Source organism: Pholcus phalangioides, unplaced genomic scaffold (genome assembly GCF_987345545.1).
Source record: "Pholcus phalangioides strain wild (caught in Gottingen) unplaced genomic scaffold, Ppha-v1.0 ptg000004l_1, whole genome shotgun sequence".
In the NCBI taxonomy this organism is placed as follows: domain Eukaryota; kingdom Metazoa; phylum Arthropoda; class Arachnida; order Araneae; family Pholcidae; genus Pholcus; species Pholcus phalangioides.
Genome location: NW_028301597.1, coordinates 11693354 through 11713369, shown reverse-complemented (window position 1 = coordinate 11713369; position 20016 = coordinate 11693354). Strand labels below are relative to the sequence as shown.

Genomic DNA, 20016 nt, shown 5'->3' with positions numbered 1-20016 from the left:
TTTTGTGGGCCCCAATTTTTTTTCTGGTGCCTATTTTGCTTAATCTGGCCCTGTATCTACATGAAGCCCTCTAATTGTCCTTGTCGGCAGTGAGCATCTTTTCCCGTACATAAGTTTTAAAATATCTGTCTAGGCTTTAAAAATTTCTTGTTCACGGTCAATCAGTATGAAAGAATATGGTTTTACATGACCGCTTCTTATAACTTCCACCCATTCCTCTGGAATCTCAACATAGGATAAATCTATACTCAGCTGTAGTGTCGGAGCCAGGGGTGCTCGAGCACTCACAGAATTGGTTACGAAACAAAAATCTCCTATAGGCCTATATAGATTTGATATTTTTCATGAAATATCGAACACGAAAAAAATTGAAAGTTGCCTGTTTCTTCCCTATGCTTCTCGAATATTGCTGGAACTATCCACTGTGATTATTAGTACGGCCTCAAGCACATACACGATGGATATTTTTGTATAGTTCACACATCCCCTTTTTCTTTCCACACAGGCATCCTTCCTTTGCTTCAGGGTAAAACTGTGTTTTACAATAAATGAAATTCTGCATAGATGGGATGATCCAAACATGTTTCAGTCGACTAAAATGCCTGAAGAGAACACAAGAATTTTTTTAGAAACAATTCATAAAAAAAAAAAACTATTCTAGGCTAATATCTCCCCCAGAACTTTTTTTGCCGAACCATCCTCCCTCCTAAAAAAAATTCCATTACGCCAGTGCTGTCTCTACGCATAGGCCCATCCGGGCATGCCTCAAGCATAGTCACCACATCCTGGAGCAGGCCCCTAGGTTGGGCCCAATGGGTGGCCCTCTCGCAGGACCCTGTATAGTTAATTTTTAGCGTGAAAAGCAAAAAATAATGACAACCATCCAGAGCTACAGCCCAAGTCAGTCTAGCCCTTGTGGGGGGCGCCACAAAAATGAGATTTGGAAATTTGTTAGGTAGGGCCTCTGGAAAATCACTTAGAATGGGGGCCCACGGTACTCTTAAGACAGCACAGCTTTAGGCGAATAGTTATTCAGCTCCGGAACTAGAGGGGCAACTGCCCCTCGAGGCAGTTGCCCTTCTAGGCCTTCCCTTTAGGGAAGAATAAAGAACACCGTCATGGGCCCCCCCCCCCACGTCCTGCAGCAAAGTCCGTAGGCTGGGATCATTGACAGGGCCCTCTATGGTTAATTCATATCTGGAAGAATCAAAAAGTGATAAGAATCGTTCCGGGCCCTCTCAGCCATGAACACTGATATAAAATTATGATTTATAAAGTTGTGGGGCGGCAAAAACCCTAGTTACCGCCCTACAGTAATTACAAAGACAAAAAAAGATATGATTGTCGAAAGGTTTATCGATGTATCGAGTCTTGTTGTAGCGCGAGGTACTCCTAAACTACTGAAAGGACAACCACACACCACACAACAAAATGTTTACTTTTTTAATAGCTAGTGTTGAATTAGAACAGAAAATTGAACGGCTTATCAGGGAAAATAAAAATTAATTTATTGAGTATTGAGAGAAAAATCAAATTTATGACAATTTGAAAATTCACAATTTTACTCATTTTTGTGAATTTTAATGGCTAATTATGATCTTAATTAGCATCAGGATCATTGTGATTAATAAATGACAAGTTTTCAAATTCATGAAAATTAATGAAATCAAATTAATAATTTTCACTAATTTGAATGAATAATCAGTATACATTTACAAGCGTTTTTCGGGCTTTTACCAATGAGGATTAGCTAAATTTTATCACCAATGAAGGTTTATACACTCACCAGAACTCAACTCATCAACAACTTATTTTAAGCTCCATATCAAAGTTACCATCAAGCTTATAAGTAATATAAGCTCGATGGTGACTGCACATTGACATTGTTTTTTTCTGTTGCTTCTCACTTATCCATCCCTCCCTCCAGTGCAAAAAAAAAAAAAAGAGACCTGAAGAAACCTGAGAGAGAAGACAAAATACTGAATGCGACAGCTTTTCCAAAGCCTAGATTTTAGGGGAAAAAGGAAAAAAGATGAAAAAAATATGGATTAAAAAATAGTGACCTTCACTCAAATTTTGTGACTTTTTTGGGACTTCCATGACCTTTTTCTTATTCCATAACTTTTCCGGGACTTCATGACTTTTCCGTGATGGTAGAAACCCTGTGACCGGATGCATAAACCAAATTTTTATGCATCCTTTTTTGAAATTCAAGGTATTTGACGAGCATATGCGCAATCCAATTGCACTGTGGAAGAGGGATACAATGAGAAACCCTAAGGGAAATATTCACCAACATGGTTTCAACTATAGTCACAATTTTTTGATGAGATAGACGTAGATTGGTTAAATTCAGGTTTTTACCAATCTATGCTGATCTTTTATCCAAAAATTGTGACTACAGTTTAAACCATTTCGGTGAATACGGCCCTAAGTCACCTACATCGACATTTAAAAAATTAAAAAACTGAGTTTTGACACTTTCATTTTAGGCCTAACTAAGCCCGTAACTAGATTGGGGCGAAACAGAAAAATATACACTCATTTTGCATAAGAACCACCATTTCAGGCAGCCTTACAAAAAAGTCTGCCCCGGGGCGATGAAAAGACAGGCCTACTTTTCAACATTTATCAATAAAACCATGAAATAAATGTAAGTAATTCTAGCAAAAATTATTTGTTTTACATTAATTTTTTGTTTATTTTAAAATTGTATGGTATAAAAGATGGTATAAAAACATGTTATAAAATGGTGTGTGTTCATACTGTACAGTGTATATGATTTTATGTTTCCTGCAATCAAGATAGACTAAAATAATTTATCCTAAAACCTAAAATATGTCCAATGAACTATGTGTCCTATCCAGCTTCTCTGTTATTTAGTTCGCCCTTCCACCACATTAGGCCGGATAGTCCAGAGTCTACTCTATTTGAAGAGTTTTTTCGGTTTTCAGATAATTCAATTTTTCGATTATCTGAGGTGGCTTTGGCCTCATCTCTCTCTAGGAGATTACTATTACAGCCATTACTTTTTGAAATACATTTCAGTTACGATTAACTAATAATACATTATGATTAACTAATACCTACTACAACTACTTAACTGTATATGCCCCTCGTACATTTTTCTTCAGAATTTCAAAAGAATTGGCATATGCCGGAATAAGGGCCGGTCTCAGACCTAGTGGTACCCGGTGCAAAAACAGTAGTCAGTGCCCCCCCCCCCCCCAGGGGCGGATATCCAAAGTGATGTGTCGGAGGAGGCAATTTTTGTTAGTCATTACTGTCCCATAAAATACATAAAATACAGGACAGATTCATTCTACCATTTTATCAGATCTCTTGGTGTGATCATCCACATCGCCGACCCCCCTCTTGGTTGGATCTTAAGGGACGAAGAAGTTGAAAAGCTTTCTTCCTGAAATGGGATTACTGCTATTTAACTTGTAAACAAGAATAAAAACCAAACTTGTTTCATTTAATTAAGAGATTTAAAACATTGAAAAAGCAAAACGCCAAACATTCATGCATGGTACTCATCACAAAGGATCTATCTTTGTCATACTTATTTTTAATTGAATTTTATGGCAAAAGATGTGTAGTTGACGGATCACACACAGGCTAACCTGAAAATAAAAGTGGTTGAATAAAAGTGATATTTCCATATGATTTCTTCATATTTATAAAACTCATGAACTTCATTTGAAATTACCCCTTTCAGACCCAGTACTAAGAAACGGAAGGAGCAGGCAAACACCAGCTAAATCACCTGGCCCTGCAACTTGGGTAGGTCCACAACTATTCTGAGGCAACTCTGAGCTGAATGGGGGGGGGGGCGCTTATAACTCTTCTTTCTTCTGAGCATAACCATTTCAAGGAGACTCCAAGAAAAGACTGCCCCTGAGAAAGCACGCTACGGCCCTGGGGAAGGGGCAGAGTCATTTTAACATCATGGACCCCAAGGCCAAGTGGTTTTTCTGAGGCCCTACTTAGTAAATTCTAGGAAATTTTAACTAGATCTGATTTTCATGAGACCCCTCTACTTTTGAGGCTCCCGGGTGGGCCCATGTGTTAAGACGGCACTGGGAAGGGGTTGTTTTAAAATAATATATAACATTGTTCCCAAATAATATATAACATAGTGGAAAATTACATTTTTTAATAAACTGGGACACTATTTGAGTAATAAATCTATTTGTTAAGACACGTATCATCGTTCTTCTACCTAGTACCTTATCAAGGTGTAAAACAATGCCATGAAGCATATTTTAGGGACAACGATCCCAATGAAATAAAGCAATATATATTTTGCACTTAACTTTTTTCTTAGTTTAAAAAACAGAATTGTGGGGAGGGGGATCATGATTGTCGAATCTAATTTGCAAAGCTGTTTAGAAAAAATCAAATTGAATTTCCAACATACCTTCCTCATTAGTTTCTTGAAAGGGAAAAGATGTCTTTTTAAGAGTCCCGTTGTGTCCACACCTTACCAAGGCCTCCTAGACAGAGATACTGTCTAGGAGGCTTTACTGTTAGTCACCGGGTATCTGGAACAAGATCCATGAAACGAGACAAAATCTATATCCGAGCTGGACCTATTTTTGGGGCCCCTGACCTCACCCAATTAAAAAAACGTTTGTTTCAATCGCTTTGTTTTGATGCGTTCAAAGGAACAGCGATATTTTATGTCATAACTTATGTCAAATTTATTTGCCCTTTTACCTTGGATTTGGCGCTTCTGCTAGAGCAGGCAGAAATCATTTTCCCATTTTCTCCCCCTTTCACCTCGGACTTGATGGCCCTCTTAGAGAGGGCACAAATAAGTTTTCTTAATTTTTTCTTTGTGTTTCCACTTCGGATGTGATGCCTCTTCTAAAGTGAGCAGAAATAATTTTCTGTAATTACTTTCACCCTTTTACGTCGGATTTCACGCTCTTATTAGAGGAGGCAGAAATCATTTCCCCTAACTTTTTTTCACCCTTTCTAAATCAGACACTTGGCACCCTTCCTACAGCGGCACAAATAATTTTTCCTCTTTTTTTTTTTGGATCTTTCACTTCAGATTTGACGCCCTTCTAGAGCACAACCAGTGCCACTGAGCTGTGATCGGGAGCGCCAAAGTGCATGGGTTTTCTCGTGTGAGCATATTTTTGCTTCTTGTGTGACAGGTAGGAATGAAGCTCAAGTGCAGGATCCCTATTTAAAATGGTCAGCAAATCATAGATTTTAATTAATTCATTTTTTTAATATTTATTCAATATATATATATTTTTTTGAAATACTGTACTGTATTGGCAGTTTGATTGTGCGTTTTTAATACAAGTAATACAAGTCGGGAGAAAAGAGCCATAACCTCTGGCTCAAAATCTTTCCCACATCAGAAGACACTTTAAATCCCTGTAATATTTCCCAAAACATAGGAAAACACTTTTGCTCTCGTTAGTAGAAAAATTGGGTGACCGAGGGTGATTCCTCCATTATTTTTTTTACAGCACAAAGGAGGAAAAAAAAAAAAAAGAGCTCAAGTAAGAGGGTTTGTATTTTTATCTCACCAAAATCACTATGCACTGTATGTATATAGGTGCACTGCCCATCGATTCTTTCCTTTTCGAAAATAACTGTAATATTATATACAGTCGACCCCTGTATTCGCGGTTTCCTTATTCGCGGTTTTCTTTCCTTCATTGAAAATTTTTTTTTGTCAATACTTTTTTTGTCGAAAAGACAAAAAAAGTGAAAACTTTATTTTAAAAAAATTGATATTCTGCCTATGCATGCTTGTGGAGAAAGTAAATCAATTGCTGTTGTTGCCTGCCATTATGGAATCAACGACTCTACGGTGAGATAGTATAGTATAGAACTGAGCACGCCCAGGCTCTTTTGCTTTTGCGATATAAGCTCATTGATCGTGAGATCGTGGGCATGCCTGAAAAAACTCAAACCGGCAAGCCGGCCGGGAAAGCACACCCGTCCGGGACCAACATCATACCAACCCAGATGCAGCACAACCACACCCCCACACCCAAACCCCCAATCCCAGGGCACATCACGGCTCGACAAGACAGGACAGCACCGAGGGTGCAATCCCCCCTCAGCCCCGCTGGCACGGTCCACAACGCCTCATCACGCCCCGCGAAGGGAGACCCCGTACATCCCCACCAACCTCCACCACGGACACGAGAGAGAACCCGCCACAGGACGGGGACACTACCCCCACCAAGAAAAATACGGACGCCTCGCAACAAGGGTCCCAACCGACGCGCCACTCCCGACCACACACGAAGGCACCCGACCGCCGACACCCGTTCCCGCCCTCCCTGCAACCCCCGAACATATCACCCCCCCACCCGAACCACATGCGGGCGTGACAGTCAAAGCCGCAGTTTGCCAAAAGACATGTGCCACATCATCAAAAAAAAAAATACTACAGCTATATTAAATTGGTCCTCTGCAGCCATTGCCGAGAGAGGTATTCCATGAAGTGCTGTGAACTTTGACTCTTACGGGTTCTCCGCATCATCTTATTCGTCAGTGAGATCTTGTTCTGCATATTCGACTCGTCTGTTGACCAGTCTGGCAGATCGCCTGACTTGGCCCCTGTTTGCTGATGTCGTCTCCTTATCTGGGCTGTTATCTTCATCCAGTTTGGCCTTTTCTGGGTGATTTTTCAGGAATCTGACCATTTCCACCAGCTTCCTTTTAGATTCAGGTTTGTCAATGATTGCTTTGATCCCCCGTACTCGCAGTTTCCATATTCGCGGTTTCATAATCCCTATGCAGTAAGGGGCCGTTCAAGTATTACGTCATTATGGATGGGGTAGGGGGTTTCAGATTTGCTGAGTTTTGATGACAAAGGGGAAGAGGGGGTTTGGATAATGCTTACGTCATCAACCACCCTTTATGGAAAATATGAGTTAGGATTCAGAGGGGCAGAGCTGATGACGAAATTTTGCTGACAAGGGGGTGGGGGGAGGGGGTCAAAAATAGCTAAAAATTTGCTTATGTAATACTTGAACGGCCCCTAATGAAGGAACAGTTTATCAGTCAATTTGCAGAACAAGAAACATAGGCAAAGATTGTTGTATTATGACTTTATTTAAATCAAGAAAAACATTACATATGCAAACACACAGAGCATATACATTGTTTGTCAGTTCCCCTTCCCATCCAGACGGCTTTGACCACCCAATTCTTTGGCTGGTGGTGGTGATGATTATTACACATCTCCCCCCCTCTTTTTTTATAGGTTGAGCCTATTAGGGGGGGCGAACCATCCTCCCACTTCTAGTGACATAAGGTACCTTGACAGCTGAGTTTTCACTCGAATTCGATGGAGTTGCTGCAGGACAGTGCTCTAATGAAGGAAAGTCCAATTCTTCTTTCTCTGGGTGGAAATTTGGTGATGGGATTAGATGTCTCCTATTTCTTCTATAGATGTTATTTCCCGACTTAATCAGATAAGATCTTGGGAATGAAGTCTTTTTTAGTACCACACCAGTAGCTCTTCTGTCAGTTATCCATACTTCTTCTCCTTCCTGTAATTTCTTTAGATCTCTCACACCATGTCTTTGGTTGTAGTTTTGGCACTGTCTTTCAACTCTTCTTTCTTCCTTGACCTCGATGGTTTTTCTATCCACTGCTTGTGGTTGCAACTGACCTTTAGCTATTGGCAAAGTTGTTTTAATTCTTCTACCCATCAACAACTCTGCTGGACTGAATTCGTTTTCTAGGGGAGTTGCTCGATATGCCATCAAAGCAATGTATGGATCTTCAGACTTCTTAATCAGCATTTTAACTGTTTTTACTGTGTGCTTACTCAACCAGACTCACCATTACTTTGAGGAAACTTTGGGCTACTAGAATTGTGTGCGAATCTACACCTTTTAGAAAATGTTTGAAATTCCAATGTTCGCACTGGATCAAATTGAGGCCCATTGTCTGATCGAACAATATCTGGAATGCCATGTCGAGCGAATATGGACTTGCAATGGTTTATGATTTCAGCAGCTGTCAGTCTATCAAGTTTTGCCATTTCAGGAAAATGAGAATAGTAGTCAGCTAAAAGAAGATACAACGAATTCTTGTACTTGAACAAGTCCATGCCAATCATCTCCCATGGTCTCTCAGGAAATGGCGTTGGAATGAGAGGTTGGTGCCTGTTCTTAGATTCTTGGATACAAGCCGTGCAATTTTTTACCTTTTCTTCTATTTCTTTACTTATTCCAGGCCAATAAACAGAACATCTGGCTCTAGCTCTGCATTTTGTAATTCCAAGATGACCTTCGTGAATCTGATTTAGAACTTCCCTTTCATGTGATCGAGGAATGATGATTCTACAGCCTCTCATCACTATCCCATCCTGAATGGAGATTTCATAACGATGTTGCCAGAAAGGTAGACAAAAGGAATCGACATATTTCTTTGCAGGCCATCCCGTCATTGTATATGATGAAAGTTTCTGACAAGCTTCGTCAGCAAGTTGTGCTTCTTGTAGTTCTTCCAGTCTTTTCGATGAAGCTGGTAGTCTCTTTAACCATTTGAATATATGCATCTATTTCGTCTTCCAATTCATTTGCCTTGTTTTTATTGACTCCTGGATAAAGCGTCTGCTGCATACAGTTCCTTTCCTGGAATGTGAACTATGTCATGAGAGTATCAACAATTTGATCCTTTGTAGTCTTGCCGACAAGTCGCTAAATGTTTTCTGGAGAAGATAGGAATCAGAGGTTTATAATCACTCTATGTTGAAATGAGTTCCTGTTAGGGGTAATCCTTAAATTTCTCACAACCCCATGCAATAGCTGAGGCTTCCTTTTCGATTTGGGCGTATCGAGTCTCAGCTGTGGTTACAGTTCTGGAACCATAGGCAATAACACCAATCTGACCATCATCTTGCTTTTGGCATAAGGTGACTCCCAAGCCATATGAAGATGCATAGACAGTAATTATGGATTCCTGATTGGGATTGAAGATTTTCAAAACAGGATCAGATGACAGTATTTAATTCCGTTTGAGAAAAGCATTTTGCTCTGAGGTATATCCCAGACAAAATCTATTTTGTTACTGAGAAGCATAGTTAGAGGAGAAAGCACTTCTGCATAATTTGGAACAAAACGAGCCAAGTAATTTGCCATGCCCAACATCTGTTTCAGTTCCTCCTTATTTGTTGGTGACTAATACTCCTTGATAGCAATGATTTTATCATCATCTGGGTAAATTCCTTGGTTATGAATGATGTGACAAAGAAATTTAATTTTGCTCGTTGAGAAGATATATTTTTCTTTGTTGAAAGTCAAATGAACGTCCTTCAGTTTCTAACAAACTTCTCTCAATCTCATATCATGCTCTTCTTGAGTAGACCCTCACACTAGTATGTCATCCATGTGACAAACTGTTCCACTTGTGTTTTCCAGAATTTGTATCATTCTTCTTTGGAAATGTTCTGGAGTGGAAGAGATTCCAAAGGGCAGTAAATCTGAATCTTCCAAACGGAGTAATAAATGTTGTGAGATAAGATGATTTATCATCCAATGGGATTTGCCAGAATCCTGAATTTGCATGCAGTTTTGAGAAGACTTTAGCACCAGATAAGAGATTCAGTGTGCATTCCACTTTGTGTAAGAGATGTAATTCCCGTAGAACATTTTTATTCAGCTCGATCAGATCCACACAAATTCTCATCTTTCCATCACCTTTGGGCACTATGACAACAGGAGAGCACCACTCTGTTGGCTCGGTGACTGGAGTTATGACTTTTTGTTCGACCATCCTTTTTATCTCGATTTCTGTCTTCTTCAAAAGAGGTATGGGTACTCGTCTTGGCGATGTTACTGCACATGGAATGGCATCAGGCTTGAGTTGTATGGAATAGCATTCCTTCATGAGTCCAAGTCTTTCGAACAGTTCAGGAAACTCTTTTTTCGGATCTATTGCAGTAATCCATTGAACAGCACTGATATTGTGTCCTAAACCAAAGGATATCAAAGCTGGTTTCCCAAGAAGACAGTTTTTCAAGCCATCGATGGCACAGATTTCTTCTGTGCATTTCTTGTTTACATAGCTCAGAGGTGCTTCGAACATGCCCAGCACTTTTAACGGAGTGTTATCTGGACCACAGTGAGTTCTATCAGCTGGTTTCAAATTCAATTTCTGAAACATCTTGTGATACAAAGTTGCAGATATTACTGTATGATCTGCTCCGCTATCAAGTCGAAATTTCAATTTCTCATTCATAATATTGACAAAAACTGTCCCATCCTGGTTTGTGTTGTCTTGAATATGACCCAAGAACGAAATTTTTGAATGCTGGTTTGGTTTCTTTGCTAAACAAACGTTTCCGAAATGTCCCAGTTTCGAACATTTAAAACATTTGGCATCTCTAGCTGGACATAATCTTCTCTCATGTTTCTGCTTGCCGCACCATTTGCATGTCTCCGAATGTTGGGAATCTGAAAAGTTCTTGCTCTTTGGTTTATTTTTCACACCAGACTTTTGAAATCTTCTCTCATGTTTCTGCTTGCCGCACCATTTGCATGTCTTCGAATGTTGGGAATCTGAAAAGTTCTTGCTCTTTGGTTTATTTTTCACACCAGACTTTTGATATTGAAAGTGATCAGATTTTCTTGAAGACATTGCATGTATAGGAACAACGGTTTCCGTTTCATTGAGTTTATGTTGTTGCTGCTTGATTGATTCACTAAGCCTAACTTGTTCTACCGCTTTTGTTAGTGTAAGTTGGGCATCCAGTTGCAACCTTTCTCACTTAGAGGTTTATCTTGAATACCAACAACAATACGATCACGTATGAGTTGATCATGCAATTCTCCATAATCACAATGTTCAGCAAAGCTGTATAAAGCAGTAATAAAGTTGTTTACTGATTCTCCTTCTTACTGCACACGTTTGTTGTCATGGCCTTTTACTGCTGCCACCATGTTGTATTATCACTTTATTTAAATCAAGAAAAACATTACATACATAAACACACAGAGCATATACATTGTCTGTCAGTTCCCCTTCCCATCCGGACGGCTTTGACCACCCAATTCTTTGGCTGGTGGTGATGATGATTATTACACAAAGATAGACTTGGAAGTCTGGGGGCACGACCATTATTGCTGGGGGGGGGGGGGCAGGATGATGTCTATACATATATACATTAGATCAGTCGACTCCCCCTCTGACGACACTGGGGGCCAATGCAATCTCCCCCCCCTACCATATCTCTGCCCATGAACAGAAAATGCTCATATTCACACTCTACTTTCCTATATGATATTAGGTGACCAGAAATCTTTACAGTTGCTACATAAAATGTCCCAACTGGCATCAAAGAGACTCTGATGAAATTTTCAAAAAAATGCTTTGGCTACAATGCTTGCCAGTAAGGGCAAAACAGATTCTGTCAGTGAGTACCGCCAAATTAGATGGCTTGGTAACTGTGGCTGATAAAATTGTGGAAGTCTCACACATGACAACTTCTGTTTCTTCTATCCAAAAAAATTTTGATGATAGAATTACTAAATTGTAAGCTCACATTGTGGATTTAACTGAAACAGTTAACAAACTTTTGAATAATTTTCAAACTATGATCATGATTCAGAGAGCGAAACCAACTCAGAAAAAATTACAAAATGCTGGTATCACTTCAAATTTGGAAACAAAGCTCATTCCAAGAAACTAGTCAGCTCACAACTTTGTGCAACAAAATCGGTGGATGATGCTAATAGTCCCTTGTTAATTAAAAATCAAATTTCAAGTTTTAAATTTTTGGTTGACAGCAGTGCTACAGTTTCTGTTCTTTCTGCTACTGGAAATCTCAAACCTGCTCTGAATAAAAATACTGCATTATTCGCAGCAAACTGTTTGGAAATTAACATCTACGGAACACATGTATTGAACTTAAATTTAGGATTTGCATGAAAATTTCGGTGGACTTTCATTATTGCTGACGTATCAAGACCCATTTCGGGAGTGGATTTTGTCTAACGTTACAGACTTCTACTTGACATCAAAAATAATCAATTGATAGAAGATCACATTAGTTCCGAAAGTGTTTGTGGTAACCATTCATCCCATTATAGCATAGGCAGAACAATAAATGGTAAAAAGAAATATCACGCTCTACTTCAAAGTTTTCTAATCTAACCAATCTTTCTACCAATAGTGTTTTGAAGGATAATATGGCAATAACCACACGTTTTTTTTCGAATGTAAATGAATAAATTTTGTAACCTCACCTCAATAAAATAAAAGGGCAAACATTCAAATCCACTCCCACAAAGCTCACACATTCAACAATAACTCCATCCAGGGCAGTCTTCAGTGTGGTTTCAGCAATATCATGCTGAAATCAAACAATTTCATTACATTAGAAAAATCTTAAATGATTAATTTCTGAATGTAAACAGAGCTATATCATGCAATACATTTTATATTTTCATCACCTAGTGCTTAACTTTTAGTCATGAGAATATTTGTCAAATTATGCCATTATGTGAATCCATATTTATATAATAAAAGATTTGAATATGGTTTGCTATGTTCACCAAAAAAAAACAAAACAAAGAGAAATATCTAGATATTTCCCATCAGCATATGTGCACTAATTTAAAAGGTAAGCATAACACAAGTGCTGTAAACGTTAAAAATGAGAGATCACATAACAGTCATGGAGTAATGTGCATAAAATTTAAGGTGTGAGAATATGCAAGTCAGTGGTTGTGCATGGGTTAAAAATAAGGTATCAACGTGGCATGAAACAAAATAAAAAAAATAAAATTATTACTCAGTAGTTTTTATTATAACAGAAATGTGGTAAATCCTTCTTCTGTAGACACTGGCATGATAAAAAAAAATTATTTCATAAAAGCGGGATAACCATACAAAAAATTTTTTTTTATAAAACCTCTGAAATACTGGTGTTAAAAGAGGGGTATATCATTTGGATTGATTCCCCCCCCCCCCAACTCTGACGATCCTCCACATCTGTGCTTCATTGGATTCTGACGCTAATCCTCCTTTAGATAGCATCCGCTGCCAAGCTTGGAACTTACATCGAGTGACTGACATCTCATAGATGCTCTTGCGTAAGGCTCCTGAAGGATTTCATCGACTGGACTTCTGGCTCCGATGCTATGTGCATTATTTATAGAGTGCCTTGGTGTGTGGAAACAGGACCAGTGAAATATGCCCACATCACGATTGTTTCGATACAAAGCTGATTCTCATTGGTGTATTCAAGAGGGGGGGTTTGGGCTTGTAACCCCCCCCCCCAAGACGAGATTATAGTGTTATTTTGTTGGAAAAACTTACCTTCCCCCCCCCCCAGGAGAAAAAAAATTTGACCCTCCCTTGAGAAAATTCTGCATACGCCTATGTTGATTCTAGTTCAGTGATTCCCAACATGGGCATTAATGCCCCCTGGGGGCGATAGAATGTTCCAGGGGGGCGGTAGAAGCTATGGGTATAACATAGGATCCTATGGGTTAGACTGCACAGGGGGTGATGGGAGAAAAAATTTCTGAAGATGGGGCGGTGGGACAAAAAAGGTTAGGAAACTGTTCTAGTTGGACGAACATTGCCTACTAGTCTCTGGTGGCTCAATCCCTCCGAAGCTGACCATCGAAAACTTGGACATTGGAAATCACATGGACAGAAGTTCTCATCTAGTCATATACTGAAATTTCAGACCCACTCTCAGATAATATAATGAGATATAATATAATGAGTTGCAAACACATAAGTTGTGCTAAACCTAAAACACACATTGTTTTCACGTTGCAAAAGAATAAAATAAAATTTTAGGACATCTAAAGTTAAGAAAAGCTTTTGCTCCCCCACCCCTCAACTAATTTATGCTATTCCCCAGTAGGTCACAACCCACAGTTTGGAGCAACTGATCTATGATGACGTCCTTACCTCACCCAGCTCAGCATGCACACTTTCTTGCTAGTAAGGATCATCCAGAGAATTAAGTGGCTATATAGTTTTTCTAATCCCAACATCATAGACAGAGAATATGTGGGATGCTCTTGCAAGTCATTTATGCAAGTATCCAAATTCTAATTTCAGTCAAAATTAGTACCTGATACATTCCAATGCCAAGATGTTTTGGCTCCACTTTCACATACTCTAGTAATGGATCTTGAAGTCTTCTGGCTATTGACACTGTAAAATGCAGTATCAAAATAGACATAGTTAAAATCCTCTCTGAAGACAATATGCAGTCAAACTTGCCTATAACAAATATTTTAAAATTTTCAAAGATTACAAATTTTCACTTGTAATGTTTTTCCATGCCTCATGCATCAATTTCATATTGCTTATCTGTGTTGCAGTTAAGAATCTGAGGGAATCTTACTAATTATGAATGAAGTTTTATTTCCCAAGTTTTCATATTTGAGGCTGTAATATACCTCTTTAATCCCTAATTTCCTTCAAAAAAAAATTGCAGCTTGACTTATAGTTAGTACTTATGCCAACAAAACCAAAAAAAAATTTTTTTTTAAATAATAATAAAAATTATTAAAGCAATGTATCTGTTTATAGTAACAGATTATTTATAATTAACCTCCCTCTCTCTGATAATAATTATAGATAATATCGATCAAAACTACAATTTATAATTTACTCAGAGAGTCAATTTTACCTTTACTAGTTATCAATGAATAAAAATATTCTTTTCAAACATCTTTTGCAGCCATTGTGCTTGGATAAAAAAAACCTGAGATGTATGTATTTTTTTTGGTATGTGGTATTTATTTTTTTGTCTCTGAAAATCATAAAAGGTAGATTCGCAGATTCCATTTTCTCCACACAATATCCAAACTGTGATATACACCCAGAGGCCAGGGCCGGATTAAGATCCTTGAGGGCCCTAAGTACTTGAGTAAATTTGGTGACCCATTTTTAATGTTTGAATAATTTTTTTCTATTGTTTCTCTTTTCTGATTTTACTTCCAGACATTCTTCATGTTTAGCTTTTTTTTGGTGAGAATTGACAATAACGGATATTGCCAATTCTCTTCAGGGTGACCATACTCACCGTATTTTCCATCTTATTCATTGAATGTATCAATTGTGAAAAAAAAATAAACATTAAATGAAGTTTTTTCACCTCCATATATTTATTTTATGGTAAACATACCATACATACTGTGTACCAAAAATTAAGAAAACACAAGTGCCACCTAGGTGGTTGGAACTTATTCTCCTTATCTGATGAAATTGTTGCAACTTGTTTTCTTTGGACTTAAGTATTCATACTTACACTTACCTTTCTAATTATTGATTCATGGGCTTAATTCATTAGATTAGTGCTGCCGGGATCCATGTTCTATTTGTAATAGGGGCTCTAGCACTGAGAACTCGATATGAAAATATTTTTTTACACTATAAATTTACTGTAGAGGGACCTCTGGAAAATTCTGGCCTGAAGCAACACCTATAGCAGAAAGCCTCTGTGAGAAGCTTTGATGTCACTGAAGTCCATTTCACCTGTAGCCATTGGATACAGCAGTCGACGTATGCAAAATTTTTACCTTTTTTGCAGTATATTCAATGACTATATGGGGAAATGCAGCACGACCTCAGTGATGTCACAAGGCTTGCGCGGAGGCTTTTTGCTATAGAGGGAGTTGCCTGAGGTCCCACTGAAGACACTGGCATAAGGATCAAACCCCTTTTAGTCAGGGACTAAGATGCTGCGCGAGTCCTCTTCAAACCAAAACTACTGACATTCACAGGAAAAATGAAACAAAACACATTCTAGACCAAAAATAGGAAGAGTGAGGGTTTTTTTCGAAAAGGAATTTCGAAAAATTCCAGCATACCTCGGATTATCCGGAACCTTGAATTTTTGGGACTCGAATTATTGAAACTCTACTGCACTTTATTTTTGTTTAACCACTATCATCGGGTACTTTTTTTTCTGATATATTTTCCGAGTTAGTTTGCAATCTAGATCTGGTAGCGTTTCTTTTGTTTCTAGCACAGCTGATCCACCTATGATCCATACGAGTATACTCGCAGGTCTGCAAGTTTTAAGTTCATGTTCTTATTCTGTATAACTAGGCTTACTCTGTGCCTTCTCGAAGCAGGGGACCAACCGGACACGCCTCGAGGAAGTGCTGAGAGAGCCTCGTGGCAGTTACACCTGGTTACAATTTTCGCGAGTAAGTATATAAATTAGAAGGCAAGTATTTTGAGCTAGGAAGGGGGCCCTAGAAAAATTGCTTCGTCTGAGGTCCCATCAAAAGTGTACAAAGAATTGACCTTTCATTGGGGAACAAGGAATCTTTCCAGAGAAATTTTGAGTTACTAACCTTCAAAAAAGCGTTTTAAATTAACTATTGAACTACTTCATATAAAAGCATTTTCTTTCGATATTGTAACTCTTTTCAAAAAAACTTGTTTAGTTTTTTAATCATCATGTGGAGGTACAGGGCTCGACCCGCATAAGCTTCTGGAGCATATGATACTGATAAGAATGCCCTGTTAACTTTGTTTATGGAACTCTTTTGTGACGACTTATTCCAAAAACTCAGCATGAAGGTGAACTCTAGTTTGCAATATTATTAGTTTCTCTAGATTTAATATTTCAATATTGTTGCTGTAGAAATGGCATCTTGCGTCATAGAGAAATTTTAAGATACTTTCATTTTCAATATGATCTTTGAGGATTATGTAGGAGTGGTTGATACTGTGAGAAAAAATTGTACATTAACAAAGAAATATACTTTGATAACTTTTTGTGGTGCCCCTTTTCTCCTGATGCCCTATGCACATGCTTATTTTGCTTAATGGTTAATCCGGCCCTGCCAGTAGCCAAAAAATTAGGAACACTCTGCTACTCACCATAAGCACTTTCTAGACACCTAGGCATAGAAGTGAAAATTTGAAAAAACAGGAAAAAATAGGAACATCATAGACAAAAAAAAGGAAAAAAATGGAATTCCCAAATTACCATAGTATTTAAAAAATTTCTGTCATTCAGAATCATTTCTTATGTGTGTATTTCAAATATAGTATTACATATCAATATTTCAAAAAATATTGATATATCAATTTTAAGTTCTAACGATTTTAAAAATCTTTCATTGCAACAGAGTGTGATATCAAAAACAATGTATAATTAGCAAAACTAAAAAGAAAATTAAATTTCTATTGTTACTTGAAAAGTCCAATTAATCGGAAATTATTTTCTGCATGTTAAAAAAACTGGGTTCAGTTAGCGACTAATCAGCTCATTCTAACCCCTTCCTGTACAACTAGACAAGGCCTGGGCTGTCCCATCAGGGGTGAATGCTCGTTACAAAATCACAGGAGAGATAGAAATCCTAGTTTCTCCTTAAAACTCTTGTGGCAGCCTGTCCCTTCCCCCCCTTTTTTTTTGTCTTCCTTATTTTATGACAATGATCTGCGAAACAGATGCACTTTCCCCACTGGACTTCCGGCTTATTTTAAACAATGACTAGGCAGGTCGTGGAAAGATATGCTTATCATCATCCCCAAACGTCTAGTAGAACTGAAAAAAAAAAAAAAAATTAAAAATTCTCTTCTCTTCCAATAGTGAACTACGTATAAAACACGCCAAAAAGGGAGGAAGTGAGGAGGCAGTAGTGCAGTGTCTCAGAATTTTCCCAGTGAAATGTTGGCTGTAAACAAAAGAAAGGAGGGATAAAATTACAACGATGTTGTGTTCAGACTGTGATCTAGCCTTTAATGACCCAAGAGATGCAATTAAGTCTCGTGGCTGTTCCAACATAAAATGTGCTGGGCTTACGCCAAACATAGCAAAAATTTAAAGGGTGAAATTTTGAGTTGTTTGGATAAATTTTTGATGTAGAAAAGCTGAGTTTTTAGAAAATTTCGAGACCCTCATTGTGTGGGTGAATTAGACAACAAACGCTCCCGGAAGGTCAGGAAGAATAACGTGATTTACTGATAAGAAGTTTGAATACATGAAGAGACTTTTTTTTGTGTGTGATGCGAAAAAGGAATTTTTTTTTTCTTCTCTTTCGCTTTTGTTGTACATAAAAGACCACAATTTCGTGTCTAAAACATGAAATTCTTCATCAGAATTTGAGCTTGAAGGGACTTGATCATTCTGAGATGATTATATTTCACATTAATTAATTTAGTCAGAAAATTAAGAAAACAAATTTTCTTTCTTTGTTTTGTCGTCACATTTTCAATGTCATAGGTAACAGAAATGTCGATTTGAAAATGTTCATACGTTTCACAACTAGTGTCGTATATGTGTGAATTAATTGTCTTGATGTGAAAACTTGTGTTAATTGTATCTTTCTAATTTCTCTTTGTCTTGTGACCCGAAAAAATGACCATGCCACTAATCATGAGTGAAAGTATGACGTGTTACATATCGTTGGAAAGCTAATTTTTTCCCCACACGATGATGTAAATTTTTTGACTTTGATGAATAATTATGCATTTTAATCCGGAAATCTTATATTGAAAATTATCGTTGTTTTTAAATCTTCCTGCTGACCCTTTCGTTATCCCGAAAAGACCACGTAACGAGAGAGAGAGAAGTTTTACTTTTGGTTAGCCCCTTGTGATATGATTGGAAGAAAGTTTAGGTGACATAGTTTGCACAACGAATCAGAGGGTGCACTTTCACAAGCCCCGCCTATCGCTTAATTTGATATATACACCTGGAACTTTTTAGAGGAGGCCAGTTCAACAATTTTAGGTGCAGTAAAAAGCACCTAGTAAAAGCAAACTCGTCGCGAAGCAGATCCCCCTCCAAAGCTTCGAGAGATTGTCTGAAACCATGAAAACTCATGGACGCGAGTCACATCCCCTGGCTCAAAGATGGGAAAAATTACGAATTAGTCAAAGAATCTCAACAAAGAGGCAAACCCCGAACTGAGCAACTATTCAGTGAGGTTCAGATACCATCATAATCATCGTGGTTATTACTGAGGGAATTCCGGCCATCACCATCACCGCGAAGGAGTCCAGCAGTGAGATGAAGGAGTCTAGCAGTCGTCATGGAGGTCTATTCCAAGGTGGTATCAGTCCATGTTTTTACTGCCCTTAGTGGTAGTACATAAGTGGTCGTCCAGCTGCCCAGAAGAGTATCATCGTCGAGGATGAATAAAATGACTGTGCTAGGCATTCAATTAAGGACTTTTAAGGACAATTAAGGACAACGATGAACTTATAAACAGTTCTTAAGAGATCCAGTTACCAAAGATGTGATCTGCGTAGAAGACTGTTCGTGTGAGTAGAATTTCTCTTCTTCCATTTTTTTTATCGTGGTGGTCGGCAAAATTATTGGGTTAAATTATATATAGTTTTAAGCACCCAAATATTACAATTCATTTGTTTTGGATAAATTTGAAAGCGTATAACATTAATGGTTTCAATTACTTAAATTTGAATATCTCAAGCTTTGTGGTTATAAATAAGAATGAAATTTACAATTGGATATTTGTTTGGTGTTTTTTTTATTATTCCATGTCTATATAGCACCGAGAATGTCAAGGTTCAGAACTTTCGAATATTACAGAGTGGTTATCGAGGAAAATTTAAGAATGATCAAAGTAAATTAAAAAAGAAAAGAGAATTTCCTTTAAACATTAATCTGTGTGTGTCGACATTCTTTGTGTGTGATTTAATCTTTGAAGTTACAAGTTTTCTGGTGCATATTGAGCAGGAGAATTACTCACCGTGGCAAATGGATGTTGTGGACAAGGTGACAGCATATTGTACAGCCACTTTACAGATCATCGACCAAATAAGTTGAACATAAAGGTAAGTCCATCTCGTTAAAACCCATTCATCGCAAAGTTAAAACGAAGGAGTTGAGTGCTAAATAGGTTTTTTTTTTAGATCTGTCACATCTAAAATAGTACTCTGTGAATTTTAACAACAACAAAATTTGGTGCTGTTCTTTCAACTCAAACCTCATTTCTCATAAAAGAGAGTGACTAAACATCCACTCTTACATTGGCACTCGTGATCAACTCAAATGTCATTTCCTTTGAA

General features: G+C 38.0%; 2 protein-coding genes across 13 annotated transcripts in view; both read right to left on the bottom strand.

Annotated features, from left to right (window-relative positions):
- Positions 1 to 20016, bottom strand: part of LOC149086538 (S1 RNA-binding domain-containing protein 1) — a 542948-nt gene that overhangs the window by 151538 nt on the left and 371394 nt on the right. For all 12 annotated transcript variants that reach the window (XM_089256006.1, XM_089256010.1, XM_089256008.1 and 9 more), the window contains 2 exons: positions 14087 to 14169; positions 12240 to 12346 (listed from right to left, as the gene is read on the bottom strand). In XM_089256006.1, coding sequence (XP_089112132.1) covers positions 12240 to 12346; positions 14087 to 14169 — 190 coding nt within the window. The remainder of the gene's footprint in view (positions 1 to 12239; positions 12347 to 14086; positions 14170 to 20016) is intronic.
- LOC149086542 (uncharacterized) lies at positions 7163 to 8429 on the bottom strand. Its single transcript, XM_089256004.1, has one exon. It carries the CDS (start codon positions 7788 to 7790, stop codon positions 7257 to 7259), a length of 534 nt encoding a protein of 177 aa, XP_089112130.1. The 5' UTR covers positions 7791 to 8429; the 3' UTR covers positions 7163 to 7256.